This window comes from Podospora pseudopauciseta, chromosome 1 (genome assembly GCF_035222475.1).
Source record: "Podospora pseudopauciseta strain CBS 411.78 chromosome 1, whole genome shotgun sequence".
Classification (NCBI taxonomy): domain Eukaryota; kingdom Fungi; phylum Ascomycota; class Sordariomycetes; order Sordariales; family Podosporaceae; genus Podospora; species Podospora pseudopauciseta.
In genome coordinates, this window is record NC_085892.1 from 6,505,582 (window position 1) to 6,530,275 (window position 24,694).

The 24,694-nt window shown below is 52.3% G+C and overlaps 9 protein-coding genes across 9 annotated transcripts; 6 read left to right on the top strand and 3 right to left on the bottom strand.

Moving 5' to 3' along the window:
• Positions 1–293: 293 nt before the first annotated feature.
• On the top strand, positions 294–1,542 carry RPS13 (ribosomal 40S subunit protein S13). The gene is made up of 4 exons (XM_062908373.1): positions 294–714; positions 785–817; positions 1,034–1,065; positions 1,121–1,542. The coding sequence occupies exons 1-4, from the start codon at positions 513–515 to the stop codon at positions 1,307–1,309; spliced, it is 456 nt and encodes a 151-aa protein (XP_062771460.1). The 5' UTR covers positions 294–512; the 3' UTR covers positions 1,310–1,542.
• Positions 1,324–2,614, bottom strand: SDC1 (COMPASS (complex proteins associated with Set1p) component). The gene is made up of 3 exons (XM_062908374.1): positions 2,370–2,614; positions 1,985–2,319; positions 1,324–1,915 (listed from the first exon to the last, which is right to left on the bottom strand). Exons 1-3 carry the CDS (start codon positions 2,463–2,465, stop codon positions 1,828–1,830), a joined length of 519 nt encoding a protein of 172 aa, XP_062771461.1. The 5' UTR covers positions 2,466–2,614; the 3' UTR covers positions 1,324–1,827.
• Positions 2,385–4,813, top strand: QC763_0021280 (uncharacterized protein; the record flags this gene model as incomplete). Its single annotated transcript, XM_062905400.1, has 2 exons — positions 2,385–3,379; positions 3,430–4,813. The coding sequence occupies exons 1-2, from the start codon at positions 2,868–2,870 to the stop codon at positions 4,811–4,813; spliced, it is 1,896 nt and encodes a 631-aa protein (XP_062771462.1). The 5' UTR covers positions 2,385–2,867.
• Positions 4,814–4,841: 28 nt separating this feature from the next.
• On the top strand, positions 4,842–5,512 carry QC763_0021290 (uncharacterized protein; the record flags this gene model as incomplete). Its single annotated transcript, XM_062905401.1, is given in 2 exon segments — positions 4,842–4,858; positions 4,864–5,512. Coding segments are annotated over 2 exon segments (666 nt in total).
• Positions 5,513–8,217: 2,705 nt separating this feature from the next.
• QC763_117840 (uncharacterized protein) lies at positions 8,218–9,291 on the bottom strand (the record flags this gene model as incomplete). The annotated part of the gene is made up of 1 exon (XM_062908375.1): positions 8,218–9,291. The coding sequence occupies one exon, from the start codon at positions 9,289–9,291 to the stop codon at positions 8,218–8,220; it is 1,074 nt and encodes a 357-aa protein (XP_062771464.1).
• A 353-nt stretch (positions 9,292–9,644) lies between these two features.
• QC763_0021310 (uncharacterized protein) lies at positions 9,645–10,809 on the bottom strand (the record flags this gene model as incomplete). Its single annotated transcript, XM_062905402.1, has 4 exons — positions 9,645–9,699; positions 10,353–10,408; positions 10,588–10,653; positions 10,720–10,809. 4 exons carry the CDS (start codon positions 10,807–10,809, stop codon positions 9,645–9,647), a joined length of 267 nt encoding a protein of 88 aa, XP_062771465.1.
• Positions 10,810–18,046: 7,237 nt separating this feature from the next.
• On the top strand, positions 18,047–20,531 carry QC763_0021320 (uncharacterized protein; the record flags this gene model as incomplete). Its single annotated transcript, XM_062905403.1, has 3 exons — positions 18,047–18,100; positions 18,503–18,729; positions 20,492–20,531. The coding sequence occupies 3 exons, from the start codon at positions 18,047–18,049 to the stop codon at positions 20,529–20,531; spliced, it is 321 nt and encodes a 106-aa protein (XP_062771466.1).
• A 527-nt stretch (positions 20,532–21,058) lies between these two features.
• HAP2 (Transcriptional activator) lies at positions 21,059–21,982 on the top strand (the record flags this gene model as incomplete). Its single annotated transcript, XM_062908376.1, has 1 exon — positions 21,059–21,982. One exon carries the CDS (start codon positions 21,059–21,061, stop codon positions 21,980–21,982), a length of 924 nt encoding a protein of 307 aa, XP_062771467.1.
• Positions 21,983–23,646: 1,664 nt separating this feature from the next.
• On the top strand, positions 23,647–24,685 carry LSM2 (U6 snRNA-associated Sm-like protein LSm2; the record flags this gene model as incomplete). The annotated part of the gene is made up of 4 exons (XM_062908377.1): positions 23,647–23,660; positions 23,932–24,079; positions 24,143–24,245; positions 24,316–24,685. 4 exons carry the CDS (start codon positions 23,647–23,649, stop codon positions 24,345–24,347), a joined length of 297 nt encoding a protein of 98 aa, XP_062771468.1. The 3' UTR covers positions 24,348–24,685.
• Between the last annotated feature and the right edge of the window lie 9 nt (positions 24,686–24,694).

A 24,694-nucleotide genomic window follows, 5' to 3' on the forward strand; every position in this document is an offset into this window, starting at 1 on the left:
TGAAAAGTGTGTCGAGTCGACTGCTGTTGTGAGTTCCATGCAGGACCAGTCCCTGTGTCGAACCCAAAAAATCATGGCTTATCCCCGTACATTCTGCCGCAAGTATCACGTCGCAGTTGGGAGGAACGAGGCATGCTTTCTTGAGAAGACCGAGCCGCAGTACTTGTCGTGTGGTGCAGAACAAGAGGAAGTGAAAGAGCTGCGAAAAATTTCCAGATTTAAACATCGAAGCTCCTGTCTCCACCAGCTCCGAAGCTCCGCCAAGAGTTCGGTGGTACATTCACTTCACGTGACCCAGCGTCAGCTGCCTGGCCAATCACAGTATGACCCTAAGCTTGGCAGTCCCAATTTTTCCGCCCACAGAGTCCGGAATATCCATTCGGCCTGGGGTAAATTTCACGAACGTCTGTTGAAACCTCTTCTTGATTTTCGAGACCGACCAGCCAGCGCCAAATCCGCCCAACGAACGATCCGTCAACAGTCGATCACCACCTCAAAAACCACCAGCCAAAATGGGTCGTCTTCACTCCAAGGGAAAGGGCATTTCTGCCTCCGCCATCCCCTACTCCCGCAACCCCCCCGCCTGGCTCAAGACCACCCCCGAGCAGGTCGTTGATCAGATTTGCAAGCTCGCCAAGAAGGGTGCTACCCCCTCCCAGATCGGTGTCATCCTCCGTGACTCCCACGGCGTTGCCCAGACCAAGGTCGTTACTGGTATGTTTTTGAACGATGGGAAATACTGGAGAAGCGAGTGTAGAATATGGTGCTGACTTAGAGACCATAGGCAACAAGATCCTCCGTATTCTCAAGAGCAACGGTATGTCGTGAACAGCACTCACCCCTCCCAGGAATACCTCTAGACGAAAGCGCAACGAGACACCGGTCTGCTCGAGACGTCGTCCTCGGCTTCCCCGTCCGTTCGATCGAGACGAGCAGCGGCCTCGGTTGACGCCAGGTGGATAAAAGACTACAAGAGATGGAAATATATTATGCCTCTGTTTGGTCATGTGCTGACAGAGTGATGGAATTGCAGGCCTTGCCCCCGCTCTTCCTGAGGATCTCTTCGTAAGAACCCCCAAAATCCCTAATATGTATAGATTTTGCTGACTCTCCCCTCCAGTCCCTGATCAAGAAGGCTGTCGCTGTCCGCAAGCACCTTGAGCGCAACCGCAAGGACAAGGACGGCAAGTTCCGCCTTATTCTCATCGAGTCCCGTATCCACCGTTTGGCCCGTTACTACAAGACCGTCGGTGTCCTCCCCCCCACCTGGAAGTACGAGTCCTCTACTGCCAGCACCCTCGTCGGTTAAGCGATGAGACGGTGATTACGGCCGAGCCGAAGAGAGTTGAACCTCTCGGTGAGGTGGTATTGGGTGGTGATATGGATCTCTTGGTTGGGAAAATAACAAATACCCCTTGTGTATCTTTTGCAGGTTTGGTAAACCACACGGCCATACGGAGTCGGGGAGTCACGGGGAATGGAAAGGAAACTTGCATTTCACGGCTAGATCTTTTTATACAAACTGCGAATTGCACAGGAGGGTATCCAACTTCATATCATGTCAAGTGTGGTGTCTGAATTGCATGTGCCATGCCGAAGTCAACCTTGATGATAACACGTCGCAATGCTTTGCTTTTCATTGCTGCAGTCCAAATGCCAATTCGGTGTCTCCTATGTTCGAAATTGCAATGACCATTCGCCCGAACGCCATATTTCCCGTCCATAACCGCCTTTTCCTCTTCATGAAGTTGAACCTTGTCCATTTCCCGCAGTCGCCTCTTATTTTCGCATTTCTTACAGCGCGGTCGGTGACATCGCGAAGAAATTCTACTCCCCCTTTTGCCCTCCCTGCTGCTCAATCTCGTTGCTTCTCTGGAGGAGATACTCCCCCAGGACTCTCAATGGGTCTTTTGGTCTGTCATTGTACTATCAGTCACTTCGCCCTTCTCGCCTGCCATACACTCAGTGGGACAAGAGGACTTACTGCTCCCTGGCAACGAGCTTCATACCCTCCAGCAAAACACCCGTGATCTTGGAGTTGATGTACTGCCTAACTGGCGCGCCGTGGAGAGGGGGTTCAGAGGGCATCGGGATGGTAGTTGTTTGAGCGGTGGTGTTGGTTGGAGGGGGGACAGTAGCTTGTTGTTCTGGTGGGTGAACGGAGGTTGCGCGCGAGTTGGAGGCTGTTGCTGGCGCGGTAAAGCCTGGGATGTGGGGGAGAGGGATTGGGGTGGTTGTTCGGGGTGTTGGGGTGCTGCTGTGGGGAAGCGGAGGGGGTTGTTGTTGTTGCTGTTGCTGTTGCTGCTGCTTGCGAGGGAGAGGCATTGTTAGAGATTTGTCGCTGTAAGGGGGTGGGAAGGGAGACGTACTGGGGCTGATGGCGCATCGGTCATGGGGGTGTCGATTGATGGGTTGACAAGGCCATTTGTGGCTTCTGGGAGAGGAGGTTGTTGTTGATCTGCCATGGTTGATATTTGTGGGTCGGGTGTATATAGGTCTTGAACAAACAGAGTGAGGGTTGGCGGTGACAAGCCTCGGCGACAAGGTAGCTTGTCACGATGCGATTGCGATTTGCGATTTTGGTGGAGGAGCTCTCAGTCTGGAAGCTCCAGCTTCGGTTCGTGCTTTGCGCAAATTGCCCCACCTTTGTTGACACGCAGTCACGGGATTTGGTGTTAGCTTGGCTTTTTGGCTCAATGATTTGGACAGGGGAGGTTCGCGCTTTCGTCCTTCTGCCTGGTTTGCATTTTTTTTTGGTGGAATGGCTACCGAAAATGCACGGCTGGAGTGAGGACATGCAACCTTCTTTCTCTTTTTATCCGCCATGATACCACAGAGCCTTGGTTCTGTTTCTTCTCTTATACGCAATGGATCGTTTTGTGCAGCGATCCAAGTCTAGCACGAGCCGGTCACCGCTTGCCACTGGATCCGGAAATTCCAACAAGAGGCCTGAGGGAGCTGCGCAACGGACTACTCCAACGAAACGGAGAAGGGTTGCCGAGCTGAAGGAGAGCGGCGATGAAGACGATGAATTTGACTTGCCAACCTTGACCAAGAGTATCAGGGACAGCGAGGATGAAGCCCCCAAAATGCCACCACGCCAGACAGCAATTGAGAGCTCTTTGCCGGCTGTCCCGATAGATAAAGAAGCGATAGAGCAGTATGAGGCCATGTGCTCCTCTCAACCACAGATCGATGAAGACAATACCACTACCAGGTTCGAAAAGCGGCAATGGGTCCCAGGAAAGAGCTCTATCTATGTCGATGCCTTCAACCTTGCATTAGAGACCGTCTTGGAGGATGAATCGCCTTTGTTTGATATCAAAGAGAAGCATGTCTTTGAGCAATGGCGAGGCTTGAGCTATGAGACTCAGTATCTGTGCGTGCAATTTCAGTCCATCATCCGTACCACGTTCTGACAAGGTACAGGTATGTACGTCTCTTTCTGCGCAAGACTGCCTCTTGGCATCGCGTGGAACGGCTGCATTCTTCTTACAGCAACGATATCACCGATGTTGATCTTGCTATTGAGAACCTTTTGGAGCCCCGGGAGTTGCCAGGTGACAGCAGTAATTCTCCAGAAGAGACACGATCTGAGGGTCTCGAAGTGTGGTCATTGGGCGACACTTTTACCTTTGCGGATGACTCTCAAGAATACATCAAAACTATGGCAGACGCCACTCCGTTGTTGAGTCTTGACGAACTCAAGGCACTTGCAAAGGATGCCAAGGTTAAGGGGAAGAACAAAGCCGATCTAGTCAAGGCGCTCTGTCACACAAGTGCTCGACAGGCCGGCTTGCTGTCCTTGGGTCTAAGTCGGCAAAATACTAATGAATCGATAGCCTCGCGAGACCAGGAGCCAGAAGACAATCAAGAAAAAACGGAAGTAAACAGGGATTCTCACTTTCTCAGGAAGATACTTGCTACCACAGGGCCACTCATCAGGCTCTCCGAGCCCATCTTCAAACTCTTCGAGCGTGTTCATCTGGTCTTCTACCGGTCAACCGAATGGACCGAGAACTCACTGACGGCGATCATCCTGGCTAAGATTGCACGAAGGAACTACCCAGACTATATCGTCTGCAGATCCTCCAACATATTCGACTCCCGCCAGAGCCTCCTGGAGTTCGAGCTCTCGATGCGCAAAGACTTCGAGGTGGACAAGGTTCTCGAGTTCAATGGCCCACCAGGTGAAGCAGGGTTCCTCAAGGTCCTCGAGATCTTTGAGGGCATAGCTGAACGATGGAGAGAACTTCTCAGGCAGGAACAGCACCGCGAAAATCATGTATACGAGTTTGGCGAAGGGAGCTACCTTCGTCGGTTCAACGCAGCTCACGCCTTCACTCGGGTCGCTCACAAAGCTGCCTACGTCCTTGGCCGTCTACACCGATATCGGGAAGAACACGCGCTTCTCACCGAGTTGCTCAGTCAGCATCTCTTCCATCCAGCCCGCCGCGGATCGTGGTATCAACGCAAGGCCTTACTGGAGGAACGGTACATGTGGGAAGTGGATCCAGACCCTGTGTCAACCAGTCCCGAAACTCAGAAGAAGCACTGGCAACAGATTGCCCTCATCACCTGCGAGACGGGACTGGAGGATAGAGACTGCCACCTGATCTATCACTACGACCTCCAAAAGCGCCTTCTCAAGCTTGAAAAGAGATTACGGGTGCCACGTCGTCTGCAGCATGACTTTGGTCATGTAAAGCTACGGGAACCGGAAGAGCATAACGTTCAGGGCATCCAGTTGGTTCGAGACGACCCGGATCCCAAAGGCAAGAACGGCCGCGGCCTGAGCACCAAGACGACGTGACTCGACGAACTAGGCGAGCTTGACGAGGATGGAGAACCAGCTCATGTCAGTGTTGAGGAGATGTGCCTATCATACTATCGCCACGAGGGCTGGAAAGGCTACCACAGTGAAGGTGGAATTCTCCGAACATTGTTTGCTTACTTGTTCTTCGACATCTTATTCGTCTATGTTCCCAATGTTTTCCAGACGGCTTTCCAAACATGCCCCCTCGATCTCCACACGGATGCATTCTACCCAGCCCGGGCCAGTCAGATCAACCATCGGCTTGTCGAGATTGCCAACGGTGGTGGCGAGAAGATTTTGCGGGAGGTTTACGAGCGGGAGCATGAGAGGCAAACCTGCGTGGTAGGCTTGAACTGGGACTTTGAAATCGAGGACTTGGTAGAGTTGGTCTCCTGTTTCGACAGGGCTGCCCTTGCTGCCGTATGCAAAGTCATGTCAGAAGACTATAGGGCACGCGGAGGCGGCGTGCCAGATCTCGTGCTGTGGAGGACAGCCGGAGACGAAGCCCAAACCAATCGAGATGACATCATCAACAACAACATTGACCGAAAAGGAGAGGTCATGTTTGCCGAAGTCAAGAGTGCAAACGACCGCCTCAGTGATACACAACGACTATGGATCCACGTACTCACAGGCGCAGGAGTGAGGGTTGCGCTGTGCAATGCCGTGGCACGAGAGGTGCGAACATTGCTGTGATGGAAACATCACATCACATTGTTTCTCGGCCCTACTGGAGGACATTACGCTCCTCCGTCGAAGTGTGACAAGATGGAAATAGCAACATGCGTTCCTTGGTCCTGGGTCCATCACGGAAATACCGAGCAATATCATATGGCTACTAACCTCAAGCACTCCATGCGGCACAGCTTCAAGGGCTCTGGCGGAGAGACCATCGCCGGGTTAGAGTTGGGATGCATGGTAGCACACGTGGAGGCCTAGGAAACACAAGATCAAAGAGTCCCAATATAGGAAGTTCATCACGACGGTTCGTTTCAAAACGTTCTACCCGCCTTCGAAACATGCAGATGCAGAGATCCCGTCGGCGTCAGGATTCAAGGGATTGATTCGACGTGAGAGACCCCCGGATTCGTTTCAGTTTCAGATTGTGGGTTCCGTTTCAGTCGAATTATCCCTCTTGCCCTTCCACTCGGCTACGGCTTCGTCACATTCTCTCGAGATTGGACTTTGTCCTTGGGTAAAATACGCAAAAAGATACAATCTAATCTCTTTCGCTTGGGTGGGCTCTCTCGAGGGCAGACTCCCCAGATCATCTTCTGCACGGTCAATTTGGGGGGAAGGGCCAATGAGATGCGGTAGCTGGGAATTTCCGGAGTGCTGTGCTGACGCGCGCTGCGCACACCGAGAGACCGCATCTGCTCACCCTGGCTTTTCTCCAAGGTGGTGTCCTTCTCAAAATCAGAGCCGTTGCGGGAGATTGTCTGTCTCTGGGCTAGCTTCCTCAGCCGAATTCCGATGCAAGAGATGCCGTCAACCGCTCTCTTGCAGGAGGAAAAAGATGCCTACCTACGGAGCAGGGCTTCGGGGAGGAGGGTGCTTACTACGCAACAGCAAGCTCTGTGATATCTCGATATGAGCCAGATCACCGGGACAGCGAACAGGAAGCTAATAGCAGCAAACGAACACCTAGAATCTAATCATTCTTGATAAACCCCTATCCCGATGATCATCAGCATTCCAGCCCTTTCATCCTAGCGGAAAGAAAAAAGTCCATCTCAAACAGCCAGCTTCAAAGATGCGGTCCGGACGCAGTCCCGCCGGGCGCTTAACTCCCCCCCAAATCCAGCCAATCACGGCGTCCGCGCCAGGGGGGATAAGCTGCAAATGCAGTGACGACACACACGGAAAGAGGAACAAATTTTGGAGAGAGAGAGAAAGAGAGGAGGGCAAAGATGCTGCCCCACTCTGCCTATTGAGTTGAGCGCTTAGCTACCCTGGTTGTTACTGGGGAGCGGACCAGTCACGGCGGCCCGTGGGGCATGACCATGTGGGCGGATTTTTATGGGGATTTTGCGCTAGGGGGGCAAGGCTAGGCTGTTCTGGGGTAGGTAGGGGTGTTGCTGCTTTAAGAATTTGGGTTGGGGGGGAGGGAGGAGGCAGCTTGGGATGCTCGCTGCCGAGCACTTGGTACCGCAGTTTTGTTCTCATCACCTTCAAGAGAAGATCATAAAAGTCCTAAGAATAGTTTTGTGTTTGACGAAGGAGAAGGACTCTTGAATGAAGATGATCAAAAGCAGAAACTACACCTTGCGTAATATAACCGCCTTGCTGCTGCTGCCCCTCATCAAACCTCAAAGCTCCAAAATGACACCAACCACTTTAATAACACCATACGTAGCATCCAGCTTGTCACCTGCCTGTCACTTTTGCTTGTCTGCCTCCTCCTCGACAAGCAAGCAAACCAACTTGTTGAAATCTGGGCATTGCATGTCTAAGAAAGTTCAAGATTTTCGCCTAGACATTAGTAGAGAGATTAGATCCCGCAAGTTTAAAGGTAGGTAGATGATGCACATGTGCGCAATACACACCTGGTCGTGGGATCTGGTCGGCCCTGGAGATCATCACCACCAGCACCGCCAGTGACCAGCATGAAAATCTGGAATCAGTGTAATTTTAGGCTTTTGTTTGTATCGAAGCTCCTGGGAAAAAATTAATGTGTGAAAAAGGGGCGGATGGAGAAATGGACCAAACAGCTTTTGCTACAGGCAGTGCTGTCAACGCCCGCCCATGATCCATAACACACTTCTCACACGAAAAAAAAAAAAAAAATGGAAACAGCAGGTACAAAGTATCTACTAGGAATCTCAACTTCATTCCCATTTCTCTTTCTGACAACCCGTGTGTCATACTCGAGGAAAGCTAGACAGACCTAAAGCCTAAGCTACATCCATCCGGTCCAGTCCAAAGCACAATCCCGGAAAATTCCTACCCCTCCACTCCATATATCTTCCTCCTTCTCCCAACAGGTATTGGTATCGATAAAAAAAAATGACGCCGCCCTGCAACGCCAGATTGTCCGCCCCCCGTCTCCCTTTCTTTGCGCCTGGTGACCCCTTTCCATCATAAAGTAGACTTGTCCTGTCCAGTAACTCCGACTAGATAGTAGTACCAATAGTGTGTTGTCCTCCTTGACGCCAGTCAAAGAAAAAAAAAAAAAAGGGAAATTTTTGTAACTGTGTTCGTCCATTCGTGAGATGATGAAGCCTCCGCAAAGCGCTGTTATGTTGTGGTGTGTGGTAGTTGTGTAAAACAAAAGAGATGGCGGCGGTGGTGCTAATGGCTGGCTTGTGCGCAGCATCCGTGGTATTATTCTAACATGGTCCCGGTTCCTTGTGGCGGTAACATCATGCGGTTGGTTTCCATAAAGTTTCGCTCTTGGGACTTCATGACTTGGCGGCGGTGGTGCTGGCTTCTGGGTCGATCTTTCTCCTCTTGCCTTTTGGCGCTGGCGCCATTCTTGGTGTGTATGTCACTGTCCTTGTCACGACCTCACGAATATGTCGCACGCTCGATCTCGAATCCTTCTTTGCGTGTTTATGTGGGCTGCTCGTACTCGCGGCACCACCAGCAGGTGCGCTAGCGGCGGTGGTGGGCGTTTCTGGTTCTGCGGGGCGCTTCAAGCCAGGAGATAGCGCCAACCGTCGAGACTTGAGCGCCGCCTCCCAGTCAAACGCTGGTGACCTGACTGAGGCAGTGCTCAGTGGTGATCTTGGCGAGTAAAGGCCTGCGGTGGAAATGGCCGGAGAAGCAGGGAGCTTCATGCTTGGGAATACTGTTGCGTTCGCCCCAGCGGCGGGAGCAGAAAGCGGGCAGTTCGAAGAACCTCGTGGGGCGTTGGACAGCTTGATATCGATGGGAGCAGGTCTGGGAGTTTTTGTCTTTTCCACCTCCTCCTCTTTCACCTTGACTTCCTCGTCACACCCGCAGCTGAGATCTGAGCGTGCTGTTGATGGGCCACTGTCGATCTGTTCGCCCTTGTCCTTCTCTGAGTCATCAGAATCGGCTGTTTCGCTGCTGCTTGTGCTGCTGGTGCTGAGATTACTGCTGGCGGTGCTAACAGTGCTGGTTCGGTTCAGAGCGGACTTTCCTGTCTGTGGTGGTGAGGCGAGAGCTGGTGAGACCATGGCCATTCCTCTGAGAAAGTCGGTATATGCTACCGGAGGTGTAATGGGCGTCTTTTGGAGGTCATGCTCAAGCTTGATGGTGGCGCTAAACGGAGCAGCGCTATACGGACCAGCAGAAAAAAGAGCGCTAAACGGTCCGGCGGAAGGCAAACCGGCCGATGGGAGCGCAGAGGAAGGAATTGGGTCCCGGAAAGCTGATGTCCTGGAGACGGCCGACAGAGGAGTAGCTGAGGGAAGAGAGGTGGCAGACCGAAGCTCATGAGGCGGAGGCGGGATGTGTGGGAAGTTTGCCGTCTTGGGCGTCGATATCGTGAGGGTGGGTTTGGACGACATAATGGCGATGGTAGATGATCTGGCTCCGGGTGGGATGTTGTGTGTTTGGCGACCCGTCAACTCACCTCGAGGACCAAAGGTGAGAGAGAACTCCGGCAATGGTGAAGGGAAATCGGAGGTGCAGAAAGGGTGCAGGAGGGTGGGCAGGCAAATGCCTAGTATATGAAGACGGTGAGGCGAGCCGGGGGAGGGTCAAACGGACGAGGGTCCGCCCTCGAAACAGCAGGCGCTAAGAGCAGCTCCCCCCGCGCAGGTGTTTAGGAGTTGTACCCCTGTATCTTTGAATCCCAGAGCAGTGGTCTGGGGACTCGGGGGCTGTCTTTTGGGCTTCCCGGCTCACAGGTCGGCGGGAGCTAGGCAAGAGCCACTGTTATTCGTTTGTTCAGGTAGGCCGGCCCGCGATGAGGCCTGGTGGGGTGCGTGTTGAGAGTAGGGTTGATTCGATTGGTCTGAATAACAAACAAGACACAACGTGTTAGCCAGTGATGATCCGGGAAGTTGTCGTTTTGTGTATCCGTCCGGCAGAATCGTGGTGTAAAGCACCAGGACAGAAGGCAAAAGCTCAGAGAATGGGAAAAAAGGTGAGGTGAGCGAACAAGCACTGCTGTTGGACCAGCCCAATGTGATAGTTGCTTAAAGCAGCGCCAAATTAGGGGCCGGTCAGAGTGGAGCTTCCTTTGACAAGCGAGAAGCGACGAGTTGGACAGGGGCCGGGGCGGCAGTGATGTGCTGAAATGTGGGATATGCTTTGGTGTGACAGGGTTGCAGCTGAATGTCCGTGTGCCCTCTGTGTGCTGTGTTTCTCGTCCGCGCCTCGACGATGGAAAGAGAGAGAGAGAGAGATACCTAGGAAGGAAAACTCTGCTTACCTTCTGAGTGCGGATGAAAGGTAGGCAGACACGAACTGAAACTGAAAAGCAGGAGAGGGCAATATGTGATGCGTCTTTGGGTCGGAAAACTATCTACTTGAAGGGGGCCAAAGGCAGTCAGCGGTTACTCCTTTTGGGGGGGCTAATTTGTTGCTTTACGGGCACTGGAAGCAACAGCTGGGTAAAACTCACAGAAACAGCTCGTCTGATCCGCCCGAGCCCCCAAAATCCACTTGGCAGTTGAGCGTCTGCGGAGGGAAAAGAAGAAGCACCAGAAGAAGATCGTGATGGCGTCGGGACTCAACCGCCTGGAGGTTCGAAAGACCGCGTGTGATTGGTCAAAACAACTGGAACCTGCAGCAGGGATGGGCGCTAAAGTTGTATTCTTAGCCCAGTCGTTTGTGATTGGTCAGAACTTGCCGCTTACCAGAACGACGTCAACCACAGCAACGGCAATGAGTATCCAGACGACAGTTATCGTGGGCCTCTTCCTCTAAGTAGTACCGGACCGATAACGACAACTATTCGATAGAGTGAAGCGCCAGATCAGCAGATCTACCGTGAGGGGTGGAATATGGTCCTGATGGCGCCGAGGTCTGATGTATCGATGCTCCAAAGGTGGTATCGTTTGTGAAGGGTACGAAGGCATATGCTAAGTATGTTGGACAGGAACACAAGGACTCATCTTTGGATGTAGCGGGAGCCAAATCCGTATATGTATGCGCGAATCAGCCTTTGTTTCCCAATAGCCGCCTAGTAGAGACTACGACCCCCATCTGAGAATGCTACGTGCTGTATGCTCGATGGAGCGCGCGCCACGAGGTTTCCCGTCATGATTCACCATTTCCCGATGGCCAACTGGCGGCTCTTCTGAGATTTCGATATAGAAGCCGCGCTTAATCTTTCTCTGACCACCTTGTGGACCTGCCTTTCTCCAGGCCAACCGGCGGCGCGCGACTGTAAACGCGCTTACAGTCGCAAAAGCTGTCTAGAATATGTCTGTTGGTTGGTGTATCAGAGACTGAGAGCTGGTACGTATCCTTCGCCGTTGACTCTAGTGAAGCTATTGGATCAGCAGTCAAAGGTCTTGGTGCTACCTTGTCCCTGCGAATATAACCTCGACAGAGCGCGCGCCTGCTCCTCCGGCAACCCTTTGGCAACTGGGCCTCATGGAGGGTCTGGACAACCTTTGGATCCTTGAAGCGGTTTCTGGTGCCTGCGGCTCCCGTCGTCCTTCTTTTTTCTTGAGGGTATGCTTCGGGCACACCATTACTCCCGCTCATGGACTGAGAAGATGGTGGGCATGGCGAGTCCAAACACCGAACTTGAACTAGAATTGGTTGGCAGGATGTAATGGACACTGTTGGTTTCCCTGTTAGATCGAAAGCGTAGCCGCTATTGACTTTCCAACAGCTTTCCAAGTTCAAGGAGGATGCGGGTAGCCGCGTGAACCACCCTGTTCGACATCGCTGACCAGGTGGTTACGCCATGCCAGTGATACCGATGGTGCCGGTATTTTTCTCCGAGGGGGTCTCCATTGTAGGCCTGTGTCATGACGCTCGGTGCATTTCCATCCGTCTTTGCTGATGTGACCTTCGAACATTGAGTTGAGTGTGAGCAGGAAAAAGCGTGGGACTCACACCAAGTGCTTGATATACCCCGTCAAGTAGTTGACGCTCTTGAAACAGGAGCCAGCTACGCAAGACACACCGCTCTCCTTGGACAGAAACACCTGTTATCGAGACTCGGTTGCAATTTAGACTAGGGTTGCGATCCTCTTCGCTTGTGAACAACTATGGTTTCCCAACATTCATGGCTTCGGCCAACGACTATGCTCGACACACGCCACTTATGTGCGCTCGCTCCTTCTCTGTGCAAGCCTGTATGTTGCTGGATCCTGCTGGCGTTACGAGCGCCTCACTTTCCTCTCGAAGGGGACCATCAGAATGGCCAGGCCCACCTGATACCCTTTGCTATGTAGGTGAGCGACACCGTCCGCTCATCGGCCGAGAACTCTGCGGTTTAACCTCACATTTGACCCATGGTGATGGGTGCTCATGACTGTTCTGAGCGGAGGTGTTCCCAACATGATGCAGCCCAGCATCACAATGACCCTGACCGCTTGTCCTGTGCCTTTGACATATGCCTCCAGAGGCCTTGCCATAAGGTAACCTGGCAGTAGTTCATGCACAAGGCGCAGTATCACTTCAGACCCCGGTCGTCCGGGTAGGATTGGTCCTTGCTAGTTGTGTGTATGCCTGCTTGATTCCATTCTTGACTCAGGAGGAGCACTGATGGTTGTGCGACACCCTCGGCGAGGGTCAGACCTATTGTCTGAAAGACAAAGGGGCGTAAGGTAGTGTCGGACTTGGCCGGTGTTGTGACATCCAATATTATCGGCTGGGTCACCGCGCGGACCAAGGAGTTTGTAGGAACAGATCGGTTAAGTTGATGTCGTGGTACGGGCTGGCATCGAGGAGAACTTGAAGGCGGCAGCTCGGTTGCTCGAGCAGTATCTCTTGAAGTTAGAAACGGCTTCCCAGGAGGCGCAATATTGTGGACTTGAGCGTACATGCCTGTTTGCAGTAGCGGCTGGTTTAACAACTCCTGGCCGAGAAGTTTCGATAACTGCCGACAAGCCGACCAAAAGACAAGTAAACAAATTGAGCGTGAATATAGTAAGCGGTTCCTGCTCTCATTGAGTTTGGGAAGAATCCAGGCAAAGAAGGCCAGGCACGGGAGAGGAGCGCCTTCCTCAGTCAAGTTTTTAAAAGGTGTTGATAAAGCCTCGAGCTTGCACTTTGACAGGTCGCTCTTTCATCATCAACATTGGAAGGCCCTGACTCTTGCAGTGCAGGATTTTCTTTTGCTCTACCTTCCAGATCAAGCGGAGCACCGACCCGAGCCCTTTCCCTTACCAAGCAGGAGCTACGTGCCCACAGAACCGTATCTCCATGCGTAGAGACGGGAGCTATGGATGATTACATGGTTCTGATCGAGCTCCGTGTGTCTAGCAATTCTACCTCCTCTCATTGCCCAGTATACCATAACGTGATGGCAGCTATTCGCTGACAAAGCCCACCGACCACCCAATTCCTACTCATCTTTTGAGGGACCACTCAGTCGACCTTGAAGGATGCCTGCCAGCCTTACCCTCTGACAAAACCAGTTCGAAGTGGCGTTTGAGCAGACCCTATCATGCCCCATCTTGTGTTCTCAATGCGTTTCCGCTGTGTGAGTTGATTGGGCAGCAAGGCAATGATGCCCAATCGTCACAGAGCTCTGATCGGCAGTCAAACCACATCAACACCAAGGCTCATAGCCTGGTAAAACTCTCCAATTCCACAACAGGGCATTGCGTGGACAGCAACTCAGGTAGTTGGCATCCATGTCATGGAGGGTGAACATCTGTTGAATGACGATTCCACAACAGGGGCTCACAATCAGGACCTATCCATTTGTGTCATTATGGGCGCGAAGCCAGAAGCAGACTTGCCACTTGGGGCTTGCAATTCCAGCTGTTCATCTTGCTCTGCCGTCTCCGTCTCGTCATGCGGAGGAGACAGCACGCTGCGATGTTAGACTCGGTGGCAGCTCAGCCGCCGGGCCTCGATCATCTCTCCATCCCATGACATCGGATCATCACAAGCTACGCTTAAGTCACAGTGGAGGTAGAACGAGCATATCACCCGGTGATGCCGTAACAGTTTGGTAACTGAACCGGGCGGAAGTAGTACACCAGGTAAGAATAAGCCAAGCAGGATCATCTCATCATCAGCCCGAAATGAAGCCGACATCGTCGTTCCGCCGTCAACCTTCATTGCCCTTCACAGTTGTGAACCATGGAATGGACCGCGCAAGAATTCCCTTCAGCCTCATCTGAGCCCAAGAACGATAGTCATGTTCTGGAACAAAATGGATTTCCACAGCTCATCAATGGCTGGCCCTGCTGGACTCATCCTGTCCAACCAATACGATAAGCCAACACCACCACAAGGCTTCCAGGTAAGCTCTAACGGGAAGATGTAAGAAGATAGATCTGGCCCTTTACAATACCTCCCATGTTTGACCCCAACCTCCCCGTTTCCTTGTCTTTTCGTCGTCAAGGACGTAAACAATCCCGAACTGTCGATATGGTCAGGAGGTGCCAGGACCAATCTGATAACCCACTCTGACACTCCAACCAATAATCTCCCCAGTATCCCCTCTTCAAATAACAAACATCTGACATTGCCAATCCCCCGGAGTACCTCCCCCTGTTTACGGTTACAAAAGGCACCTTAAAACGTGGAAACCAAGATATCTCCCCGCTCTCACTGTCGAATGAGAGCCCAACGATCATCCTCTACACTTCTATTCGCTACACGGAAAGCAGCAGCTTTTCAGACGCCCCCCGTTGCGGGGAACCATAATGGAGGAAGCTTATTACTGGATGTGGAAAGGCTTTCCTTTTGACGATGAGAGTGAGGCTTGACGTTGGGTTATCAACATTCGTGATGTAAGGTTCTTGTGAAGCCCAAGACCTAGAGTCACGGGTCGACTGATGGACAGGCAGAAATGGATAGAACAGGAGCCATACCGACAAGCCGGGCAACACAAACCCATGGCAACAGCTGCACAGAAAGGGTCAAGTGATGCCATGCTATGCCAGCCTCCGAGCTCTTCGTCCTCAGCTCCGGCGTCTTACATACATTACATACAGACTCCGCCAAGCCACATTCTATATGTTGTGGTATGCCAAAAAGAGCAAGATAAGAAAAGAAGTAATCAGATATCACGCAAAACACACACACACACACACACACACACAAACCACAGCCCTCCGAAGATGTTACCCACCTTCCATCGGCATCACCACCATCCCCATCGGGTAGAGTTCCGGTATTGTTTCAGCAGTCGAGAAGAAGCAAAGTACTAAAGCCTACGTAGCAAGCGAGACATGAAAGTAGCTCCGAGGGGTGTAAGAAATCCGGGGTAATCAGCCCGTTGCCTTTGTGCAACCTGCTCCCGACCTTGAAGGTCCGTCCATCAGTCGAGTGTGTTCTCAAAGGCCCCTCATTCCGTTACGCTCAAGGAACTTCTCCTCGCGATACGCCACGCGACCCGACCCATATCAAGACCAAGGCGCGGTATCAGATTGAAGGGGTGCAAGCAGAAAACATTATCAAGATGTGAAAAGCGAAATTGCATTACCGGCATCACAGCGTCTGTGTGTTTCGAGTTATCGCGGCAGAGAAGAAGAAGCGATATCATCATCATGGTGGTAATTTCTACGCGCCCTGTGGGAGATGAGAAACAGGCTTGCCCACGGGGGTTGTGAATCTGGTCAAGCGCGACATTACACATTTACAAAATTTGACCGGGGGGTTGTGGCGTGGTCGTCTTCCAAGAACTCTTCTATGAACTTGAGAATGACCCGCTGGTGTGAGTGTGTGACTGGTACTGTAGGATGAAACCGATAGGGCTCGGAGAGAGTGAGAAAATTCACCCAACTGCCAAATGGAAAAGGAACTTTTGGGAGAATGCTGACAGACCTACAGATTGGAACTTCCATGATGCAGGTCTTTCATCATTCCTTTTTTCTTGAAACACGGTACAGCTGGATAGAAGCGAGCGAGAGCGCCTTCCTATCCCGGAACAGTGGTAGGTGGTTGGGGGCACGGGATAGATGGAGGGGGAGGTGGACATGACCGAAGAAGATGGAGGGGAGTGACAGCTTTCGCGTGATTTGTTGTTCATGTTCACCAAGAAGTTCCGCGATTCGTCCCTCAGAAACGAAGAAGCCCAGTAAAATTCCTGAAACACGAGGGAAAATCGCCCGTTACGGGTGATTTCTAACCAGTCAGCACACAACTTTGTGAGCCATTCTTGTCCAACCGACTCATCTACTCTCTGTTGTGAGAGGCTGTGTCTGGTCGCATGCACCGCCTCTTTTGCCCACGCCAAGCCAGCGTGTCTGCTCACTTCCGTGACGCGCAAGAGAAAGATCCGCCAGCAGCCGAGAGAGAGCTGCGAGAAAGTGGCGCAGCTGCAGGCTCTCCTCAAGTCTTCAACAAGAACAAGCAAGAGAAGGCTCCCACACCACATCCAGCCAGAAGAGACAACACATCTTGCGTTTGATGATACATTGTGTCGTCACCTGATCGGATTCGGTTTAAGGATTCATGCGGAAGATTGGGTGTGGGAGCCCTGCATCGAGTATACGATCCCTTCGTGTTTGCGATATATGGCCTCTTTTCTTATTCTGTAAGAGCAACCCTCATTGCCGACGTTATTAATAAGACCATCGAGTAAGTGCAGAAAACCATGCTCTCTTCGTTCACGGCCCAGTGATTTGCCAGGCCTGGGGTGGGAAGGGCTCGGTCAACCTTTTCGCAGCGGAACTATACCGAACCTACGGCGCAGCGTTGCGTTCCACCCGGCACTGCGGGGGGAGGGGTAGTGTAGGAAGCGACGATGAAAACTGATGAGAGAATATCATGAGAAGCTGCAAAAACCCGCACGGGAATTCCGTGGATGTGTGATGGTGATCTGATGGAGGGGCTCGATCTTCAATGTCATGACAAACCACTTCCCGGTTGGCTTCGGACCGCTCATTCTCGTTTCATGGAACTTTGATGTTGATGTCGGTGGGTGCCGGGCTGTTTGTTCCAGCACCAAGATGCGAAGACGGCAGGCAAAGTGGAGCCGTGACAAGGCCATATCCATCACTGGCCCACACCGACTTTTGGGCTTGGTGGTTGGAGCGCCGAGCGTCTTGCCTTTTTCTCAACCCGCGATGCGTTGGCCGCCAGTGGCCTCGTCACGCCTCCATCTGGCGCCGCTCCCTGCATCCCCGGCTCCTTGGGCTGGCGCCTTTCGCTGCGGGCCAAGCTTTCCCATCTTGACTGCATGTTTGCCTAATCCGGTGCTGTCAGTTCCCAAGTGCGTGGGAGCGTGCCATCATGAAGTCTGGAGCCTCTGTTGTTTTCCATGAAGCCTCTCGCTTGGATCGAGATAAGACATTGGCATCTCGTGCACGGACTGACGGGTGTTTATTAGTCGATGCTTGACAACAGTTGACAGCCTGTCCAGCTAGGCCCCCTCCGTGCTCCCGCAAGGCCTGGAGAAAGACCGAATTTCTTATGTGACGTTGCTTGGACTAAATATAGTCTTGTCGAACAACACAGCAGTGTGTGTACAATCGAAGCTGGGAGAGTTGACTTACAGGTTCACGGCGTCTAGGTCTTACGAGTGAGTGAATCTCCGTCATGCCGATCGCTGGTCAGAGCCCAAAACACCCATCACCTGCTGGTCCCAGCCTGGTATAGCTTGGCCAGTTCCGAGCTGTCTTGAACCTCACAAGACATTTGTCGACTTTGGGTGCCGTCACCGGTCTGCCTCACCAGCTGCCGATGACGAGGACACGCATTAGAGAAGTGCTTTTCCCTGTGATAGTCCGGCTGGCCCGTTATCCGAATATGCTGGCGTATCGTATCCGAAGCCGAGGACCCTCTCTTGAAGCTCTCAGTCTGGGGAAATAAGGTACTGCAGATTAATATTCGAAGAACAGTTCCGCGGCATCGCTCTGTGTCCACAGCTGGCCTGCCGTGGCCGACAGTGGTGTCTCGCTTGACGGGCCGCCCACCGCTTGCGTCACGTCATCCGCAGTTCAAAGAGAGCAGCAGAGCAAGAGTCGAGCGAAGTCGAAACGGACCGGATTGCTGCTTGATGTTTGGGACCTTGATACTGCGCCGTCCGTACCTCGTCGGGTTCAACCGCTGTCGTGCAAGGCCAGCCAGGCAAGGCTCTACACAGTACACGTCGAAGTACGGTGGTCTCATGGAATCGACGCGTCGGCGGTCGCGCCCAATCCTTCGTTGATTTTTGATTTTTTGTACGGGACAATGGAACAATACAACAACATCCAAGGTCGCAAGGCAGCCCGGCAAAGTTACGAGGTACCTTCCTGCTTCAACGCCCCTCTTCCCCGTTCGGAGCTGGACCCCTCTTTCAAGTGAGGAGCACCCCGCCAGCCACAGCAAAATGGGCTGCGGGCCGCCCCACTTTGCGAGCTGATTCATCCAACCAAATCCTGCAGTTAAAGAACTCTGACCGCGCCCTCAAATCATCTTTCGGCTCTCCCTCGTCTCTCCTTCCTTTCCCTCGCACAACCAATCAACCACCCAATCATCCTCTCCACTTGTCAAGCGTTCCAGTGAGGGTGGGAAAAGCCAATCCAAGCCAATCCGACGAACCCAAAATTTCTATCAAATCAACGGCCGCCCTCGACCGCAAAAGCCAATACGGAGACAGCCCAATAAGCTGTCAAAGAAGAGAGAGCCGCAACCTGGCTCCCAAAGTCTAAATCGCGTTCCCTTCCCGTACGGATACCCCGCGCACCGCCCGTGGTGCAAACGCCCCCGGGGCCACCAAGCACCAACCCGCCGGTGACCGCCCGGTCGCCCGCCAGAAAGCCGGCGCTTTGCAGCCTGCCGATTCCTCCACGTCTCTACATATATCCCGTGCCCATTGCCTTGCGCGCAAAGAGTCAAGAGGCGCAGCTCAGCCCTGCAACTGACTTCCCACAGTACGTTTTGTCATTCTTTCTGAGGTTGTTTCATGGCCTTCATCGGCTCGTGTCGCTACCATGGAAAAGCAGTGTGCATTTCCACCACAACATCCCATACTCATGGCCCAATCCCATCCTTTCCCATCCCATCCCGCATTGTAGTGCCAAGCTGGTGCACAATGGCTTCCCCTGGTCCTGGCTGTCAGAAGATCGTCCTGTTAGGTTGTGATGCAATGCGCAGCCCAGCCCCCCCGTCAAGGCGAGTCTTGCACGCATCAGACCCCCGGGGAGAACAGGATGAGGATGGCGGGTCATCGGAACCGGCCCTGTCCCCCTGCTTGAAAGAGGCAAAAGCCCACTCACACACTTGCCACAGGCCATCGCTTGGGATCGATTTTTTTTTTTTTTTTGTTTTGGGGAACGCAAGATCGTCTGGTCCCCACCCAGAGTTCCCAGCCCAGTTTCTTAGTTTTCTGTTTTGCAGCCAGTCATCAATCGAGCGCAAAAAGGCACCCAGGACCTAGCAACTAACACGAGCAAATCAGCTTGCGCCTCCGTGAGTCCAGGAACTGAAATCAACACCATCTGTCACAGGAGACCTATCACCGTCGTCGTCGTCGTGATCACGCCCACCATTGGCCGTCGCGAAGTCCCGTGATAATTCCTATCTGCGGAGCCCAATTAACCCGGATCCCCCAGGCGTTCAATCAACGACGCTCCCCTTCAGGTCCATCGCGGTTCTTACCACTAGCTGCGACAGCTGCAATCTTGGTTGCTGCCGAAGCGGAGTGCAGCCTCTGAAACTACCTATCAAGCAACTGTAAGTTCATCTTGGACCTACCACAATGCCGTTCCAGTGTGTTAGTTCGCGGGGCTTCCCTTTCTTCCCGTCGGACGGCGCTTTGGTCTTCCCGCAGCTGCATACCACACCGTCGATATCTCTCCTGGCAGGGCAGCAAGGTGCTTCATTCTTTACCTTCGCGTGACCCCAGAGCTGCTCCTGTCTCTCGCACTTTTCTTTCTTTTTGCTTCAAAATGAAACTTTGAAAACTGACACATTTGCCAGTTCGGACAGCCGACACAGTAGCTTGCTCATCCGACACCCAACGAAATCGTTGGATTTGACCGGTATGTACACGCCTCTTTCTTCACTGTCTTATCCCAGTGTCACTCATGATCGATCCGGTCTGGCTGGCAACGGACGGCACGCCGGAACCCCTCAAATTCTGGCACACACACACACATACACACGTAATCACCGTAGCTCGGTAGGGTCAAAGACCTGTCTAAGTTTAGACAGCCGGTCAATATCTTCATTGATGTTACCTGTTTGCCTTCCTTGTCAACTCTTTTTGAAACACACCACCGCCCTGGACAGAAGAGGTAGATCGAAGTTCAGGAGATGGAGGGTGTTTGGAGAGGGGTAATGACATGGGGGTTAGCCTTCCCTTTACCACCAGCCCTCTGCTTCCCAGCCCAAAGGCTTGCAGCATCTCTCTCTCCTGCCTGGGATTCCCCTACCATTCCTTCACCCCTTCCTCTCTGGCGCTGATAACCCTTGCTGGGCTTTGGGAGCGCGCTGAGTTGGTTGGCAAGGTGGGCCCTTGGGTCGTGCATATTCCGTCATGCATGCCAGCGCATCAGACTGGCACTGGCCCAAGGCGCCAAAAAGCGAGACTTGACCACCACTCAGGCGCCCTCCTCCCGTCGAATCATCTTGGCCTCTCACTTATATGCCTTCTAGCAAAGACCCCCAGCACTAACATTTTTGATTTGGTAGACTGAGAGCCTGCACCAACGCTGCGTCGTGCTCCCGTTGACAAGCTACCTGTCTCTTGTTGTTCAGACCGTTGGGCCGCGCGAGTCGGGAATTTCCCCAGGCTCACCATCACAGCATCGCAGAAAGCGTTCTCACGTGGCTGCGCTCACCCACGCCATCTCCCGAGAGGCCTTGGACTGAGCCACCCAAGTTTTGCCCCGCGACTACATCAGCCTGCATATGCTGTGGTGCAACCAATTGCACGGCACTCCTACCTTTTAATCGAGTGCCAACGCATCACTCCCAATAGATTGGGTGCACATCCAGCCCAATCCACAGGTACAGAGTGACTTTGGAGCTTTAACCCACACAGTGAGCCCAAATAGATCAAGGGCCTGGCTTCTCTATCACCGGCCTTGAACGACTTTTGGCATCAACCCGAGTGGTAAACCAACCTTTCACAGCGCAACCGACACCTCTACTCTCTCATACCGCCCCACTATAATCGGATTCCTTCTGTCCCTGCGCTACTGATTATCGCGATTTGTTGCGATTCGTCTCGGCTTCTCGTCGGCACATACTCACAGGATGATGGAATACGCACAATATCAACAACAACCACAAAGCGCGCATTCACAACCACATATTCAGACAGGTTACCCGAGCTCTGCAGGCGGCAACAGCATCACCTCTCCAGCTCACGGAGTTCAAACATCCCCGATACTCCCTTCTCAGCATCAACAGCCCTCGCCCACGCAAACCCACAACATGTATCAAACTCAGTATGCCATGCCCCAGCACAACATGCAATATGCTGTGCCGGGGATCCAAGCAGCTGCCATGGCCGCCACTGCTGCTGCTTCTGGATCGTCATATCCCTACATGTCCTCGGACCCAAGTCTGCAGCAGTCGCCAAGGATGTCTGGTGTTAACCCCAAGAAGGATGGCAGGACAGGCCCTCGTTCGCCTCAGCAGATGAACAGCATGCCGCAGCAAAGACGTCTCAGCCAGGTTAACAGCCCGGGTGTTCCCAATGCGCCAGCCATGCTCAACCATGCCGGTCCACGCTCTACCATCCCGCCCCCGATGACTGCGGCGCAGCAGATGCCCCCGCCACAGTCCCCCGAAATCGCTTCCGGAGCCGTTGAGGAGTCGCCATTGTATGTCAATGCCAAGCAATTCCACCGGATCCTGAAGCGCAGAGTAGCCCGGCAAAGGTTAGAGGAAGCGCTGCGTCTTACCAGCAAGGGCCGCAGACCTTACCTCCACGAGTCTAGGCACAATCATGCCATGCGGAGGCCCCGTGGACCCGGTGGGCGGTTCCTGACAGCCGACGAAGTAGCCCAGATGGAAAAGGACAAGGCAAATGGTGTCGAGACCAAGTTCGAGGACACAGCGACAAAGACATCCACGGGTGCCTCGAAAAGAAAATCAGACGGAGGCTCTGCGCCTGCGGCCAAAAAAGCGAAAAGAGCCAACTTGACTCCCGAAGATGAAGAAGACGAGGAGTGATAGGGGAGTGGTGGCGTTTTTATTTGGCGTGGGCGAAAGAGAAAAAAAGACGGGATGCGTTTCCCACTCTATACCCAGTATTTTCTTATGTTGAAAGAAAGGTCATGATGTTATGACAGCCAACCTACTCTTGTTTACTCGAAATATTGGGATTGCGTGAGCAAACAACCGGACTGGTTCTGTTTTTTGGCGAGGAGTAGGAGTCTTGGGGGGGAAGGGGGGGTGATGTCGTGTGTTTTACACTTGATCCTTCTTCAGATTGGGCAACGATACTTCCTTTTTATTTTATTTTTCTTATTGGGGTGTTTTATAAGCGCTTTTGCATCGACACACCGATGGGGCTTTTTAGTCCTTCCTGTTTCCTCTTTTTACTCTTCGAATACACTTCGCCTCACAGCAGCAAACCAAAGCATAGCGTTCGGTCTCGGTCGGTGGGAAACTCACGGGGTGTGGGACGGGTCGGGGAGAGGCAGGACAGGAGAATGGGAATACCGGTGTTTTCACTTTTTTCCTATTCTCTGAAATCATCTGGAATGGAAAGGAAAGACTGCACAAATATTTTATGAAATGGGTCACGACGGGATACCCCCCCCCTTTTTTTTTTTTTTTTTTTTTTTTTTTTTCTTCGCAACATTGCGCCCGCGCCTTTTTGTTACTTTATGTTCGCAACACATACACACACACTTATACCTTCTTTTCAGCGTACTCTATATCTGTGATTTACTTTGTGTTGTTTTGATTTCATCATATCACTTGAAGCGGATACCTTTTCGTTTTCTTTTGCCTCGATTAGAGGTTTGTGGGTTTGCGGGTCGGGTTACCCAGAGAAGCCTGGGGAGATTAAAAAAACTTGACGAGTACGTACACATGGAGTCTTTCGAAAGAGGAACGGAATTCAGGAGTGTGGCACAGTTAGCTCAGTTTCGGGCCTGTTTTGGTTCGGAATCGCGATGCGTTTATGCCGTCTTTACCTTTGATGCTGTAGACAATGTACCAACAGCCAGTCCTCTGGCTAGGTCGGATCTTGACTCTCGTAAAAGAAACAGTGAACCAAGCAAATTGTGCAGAGAAGCTTATTTTTGCTAGCTCCGATCTATAAGATTCAAGAGATATATTGCATGTGCCTCCTTATTGGATCAGAGAGTGATATATCCTCCTGCATGGCGTCGTGATTTGAAGGGGGTTTGCTCGTGTTGTGGATTGGGTCCCCTGGGGTGGAGTGGGCGGTCAGCCGATTTGATGGATATGCATTTCAAGGGGGAAGAGAGGAAGCTGAGTGGTTGGTCGGAGGTTTTTGGTCTACCCTTGTCCACATGGTAGAGGGTCACAGAAGATATGGGATTGCTTCGAGAAGATTAGATTAGATCGGTTGTCAGATGGTGGTGCTGGGTTGGGTGAGCGCTGGTGAGCAACCTACCCACTGACTCTTGCCAATTGTGCGCCTAACCTATCAGGCAGCAACAACACCCATCACCGGGAAAAGAGAAATGTGGGGCAAAACTGACAGCTTGGGAGCCGCACCTCGCTGTTGCTGCTCATTCACCATCAGTCCCAACGCAAGAGAGACGACAGGAGGCATAAACCGGGAAATTGAACGACAGCTTCAACGACGAAAGACTTGCATATCGCGCGAATTATTCGACGAAACATAACTATCAAGGAACATGCTCTTCTTCAGGTATGCATTTGCCCCTCTTGGCTTTCAGGCATCGACGTTCTGGGGTGTGTTTTCATGAATTTGGGGAGGAAGTGAAGTGTGAATGGCGGGAAGGGAGGGGGGGAAATCACAACACCGCATCGAAACTCTCATCCATCAAGAGAGTCACCATCATGACCCAGACAAATGCAGCAATAAGGCATCCCAAACACAGGCCCTCCCCTCATTCCCGACCACCACACCATCCTCATCCCATACCTGATTACCCGAAGGCTAACATTTACCTGAAAAGCTTCTTCAAAACCCTCATCGACCATGAGGTGACCGTCGAGCTCAAAAACGACATCCGCATCCGCGGCGTCCTCAAGAGTGTCGACCAATACCTCAACATCAAGCTCGACAACATCCAGGTGGTGGATGAGCTCAAGTATCCTCACTTGGTACGACGCCCGTCATACCAGTTATCTCTTGCAATGGAGAGTCAGCTGACAAAGGAGATGTAGAGCGCTGTCAAGAATGTCTTTATCAGAGGCTCGGTCGTGAGATATGTCCATCTGCCTTCTCAGTCGGTGGATATTGACTTGCTGGAGGATGCTACGAGGAGAGGTATGCTACATCTTGCCCAGCTTCTGCCTGACGATAAGGGTGCTGATGATCGAAAAAAAAAAAAAAACAGAGGCGGCAAACCAAGCTGTGAAGGCGAAGTGAGGAGACTGCTAGAAACGGCGCGGGGAGGTGAAACGAAGAAGAAGGTAGAAAAGCCAAAGCTACTCGTGGCATAAAAAGTATGGCACTAACAGCCATGACGAAAGGGGAGGTGCGCAAAAGACAAGTGGTGTATTTGTTGTCCTTGCATCTCAGAGAGGGATTGGATCTTATTCACGGGAAGAAGAGGAGAGGTGGAAATTGCCCAAGCTATTATTATTATTGCAAATGGGTCAAGGGTATCTTGGTGGTAAAAACATTGACACCGAGAGGAGGATGAAGGGTCATGCAGAATGTGGAATAAAATCAGTGCGTTTAATTCCCCATAACTTTGAAGCGTGTGTGTATCT

Bases quoted from the DNA above. Each gene is read 5' to 3' on its own strand.
- SDC1 (XM_062908374.1), bottom strand. From the start codon at position 2,465: ATGGCAGATCAACAACAACCTCCTCTCCCAGAAGCCACAAATGGCCTT. The intron at 2,320-2,369 runs GTACGTCTCCCT...CTAACAATGCCT, and splicing joins CCGATGCGCCATCAGCCCCA to CTCCCTCGCAAGCAGCAGCA. The intron at 1,916-1,984 runs GTAAGTCCTCTT...GTACAATGACAG, and splicing joins AAGCTCGTTGCCAGGGAGCA to ACCAAAAGACCCATTGAGAG.
- RPS13 (XM_062908373.1), top strand. From the start codon at position 513: ATGGGTCGTCTTCACTCCAAGGGAAAGGGCATTTCTGCCTCCGCCATC. The intron at 715-784 runs GTATGTTTTTGA...TAGAGACCATAG, and splicing joins CCAGACCAAGGTCGTTACTG to GCAACAAGATCCTCCGTATT. The intron at 1,066-1,120 runs GTAAGAACCCCC...TCTCCCCTCCAG, and splicing joins CTCTTCCTGAGGATCTCTTC to TCCCTGATCAAGAAGGCTGT.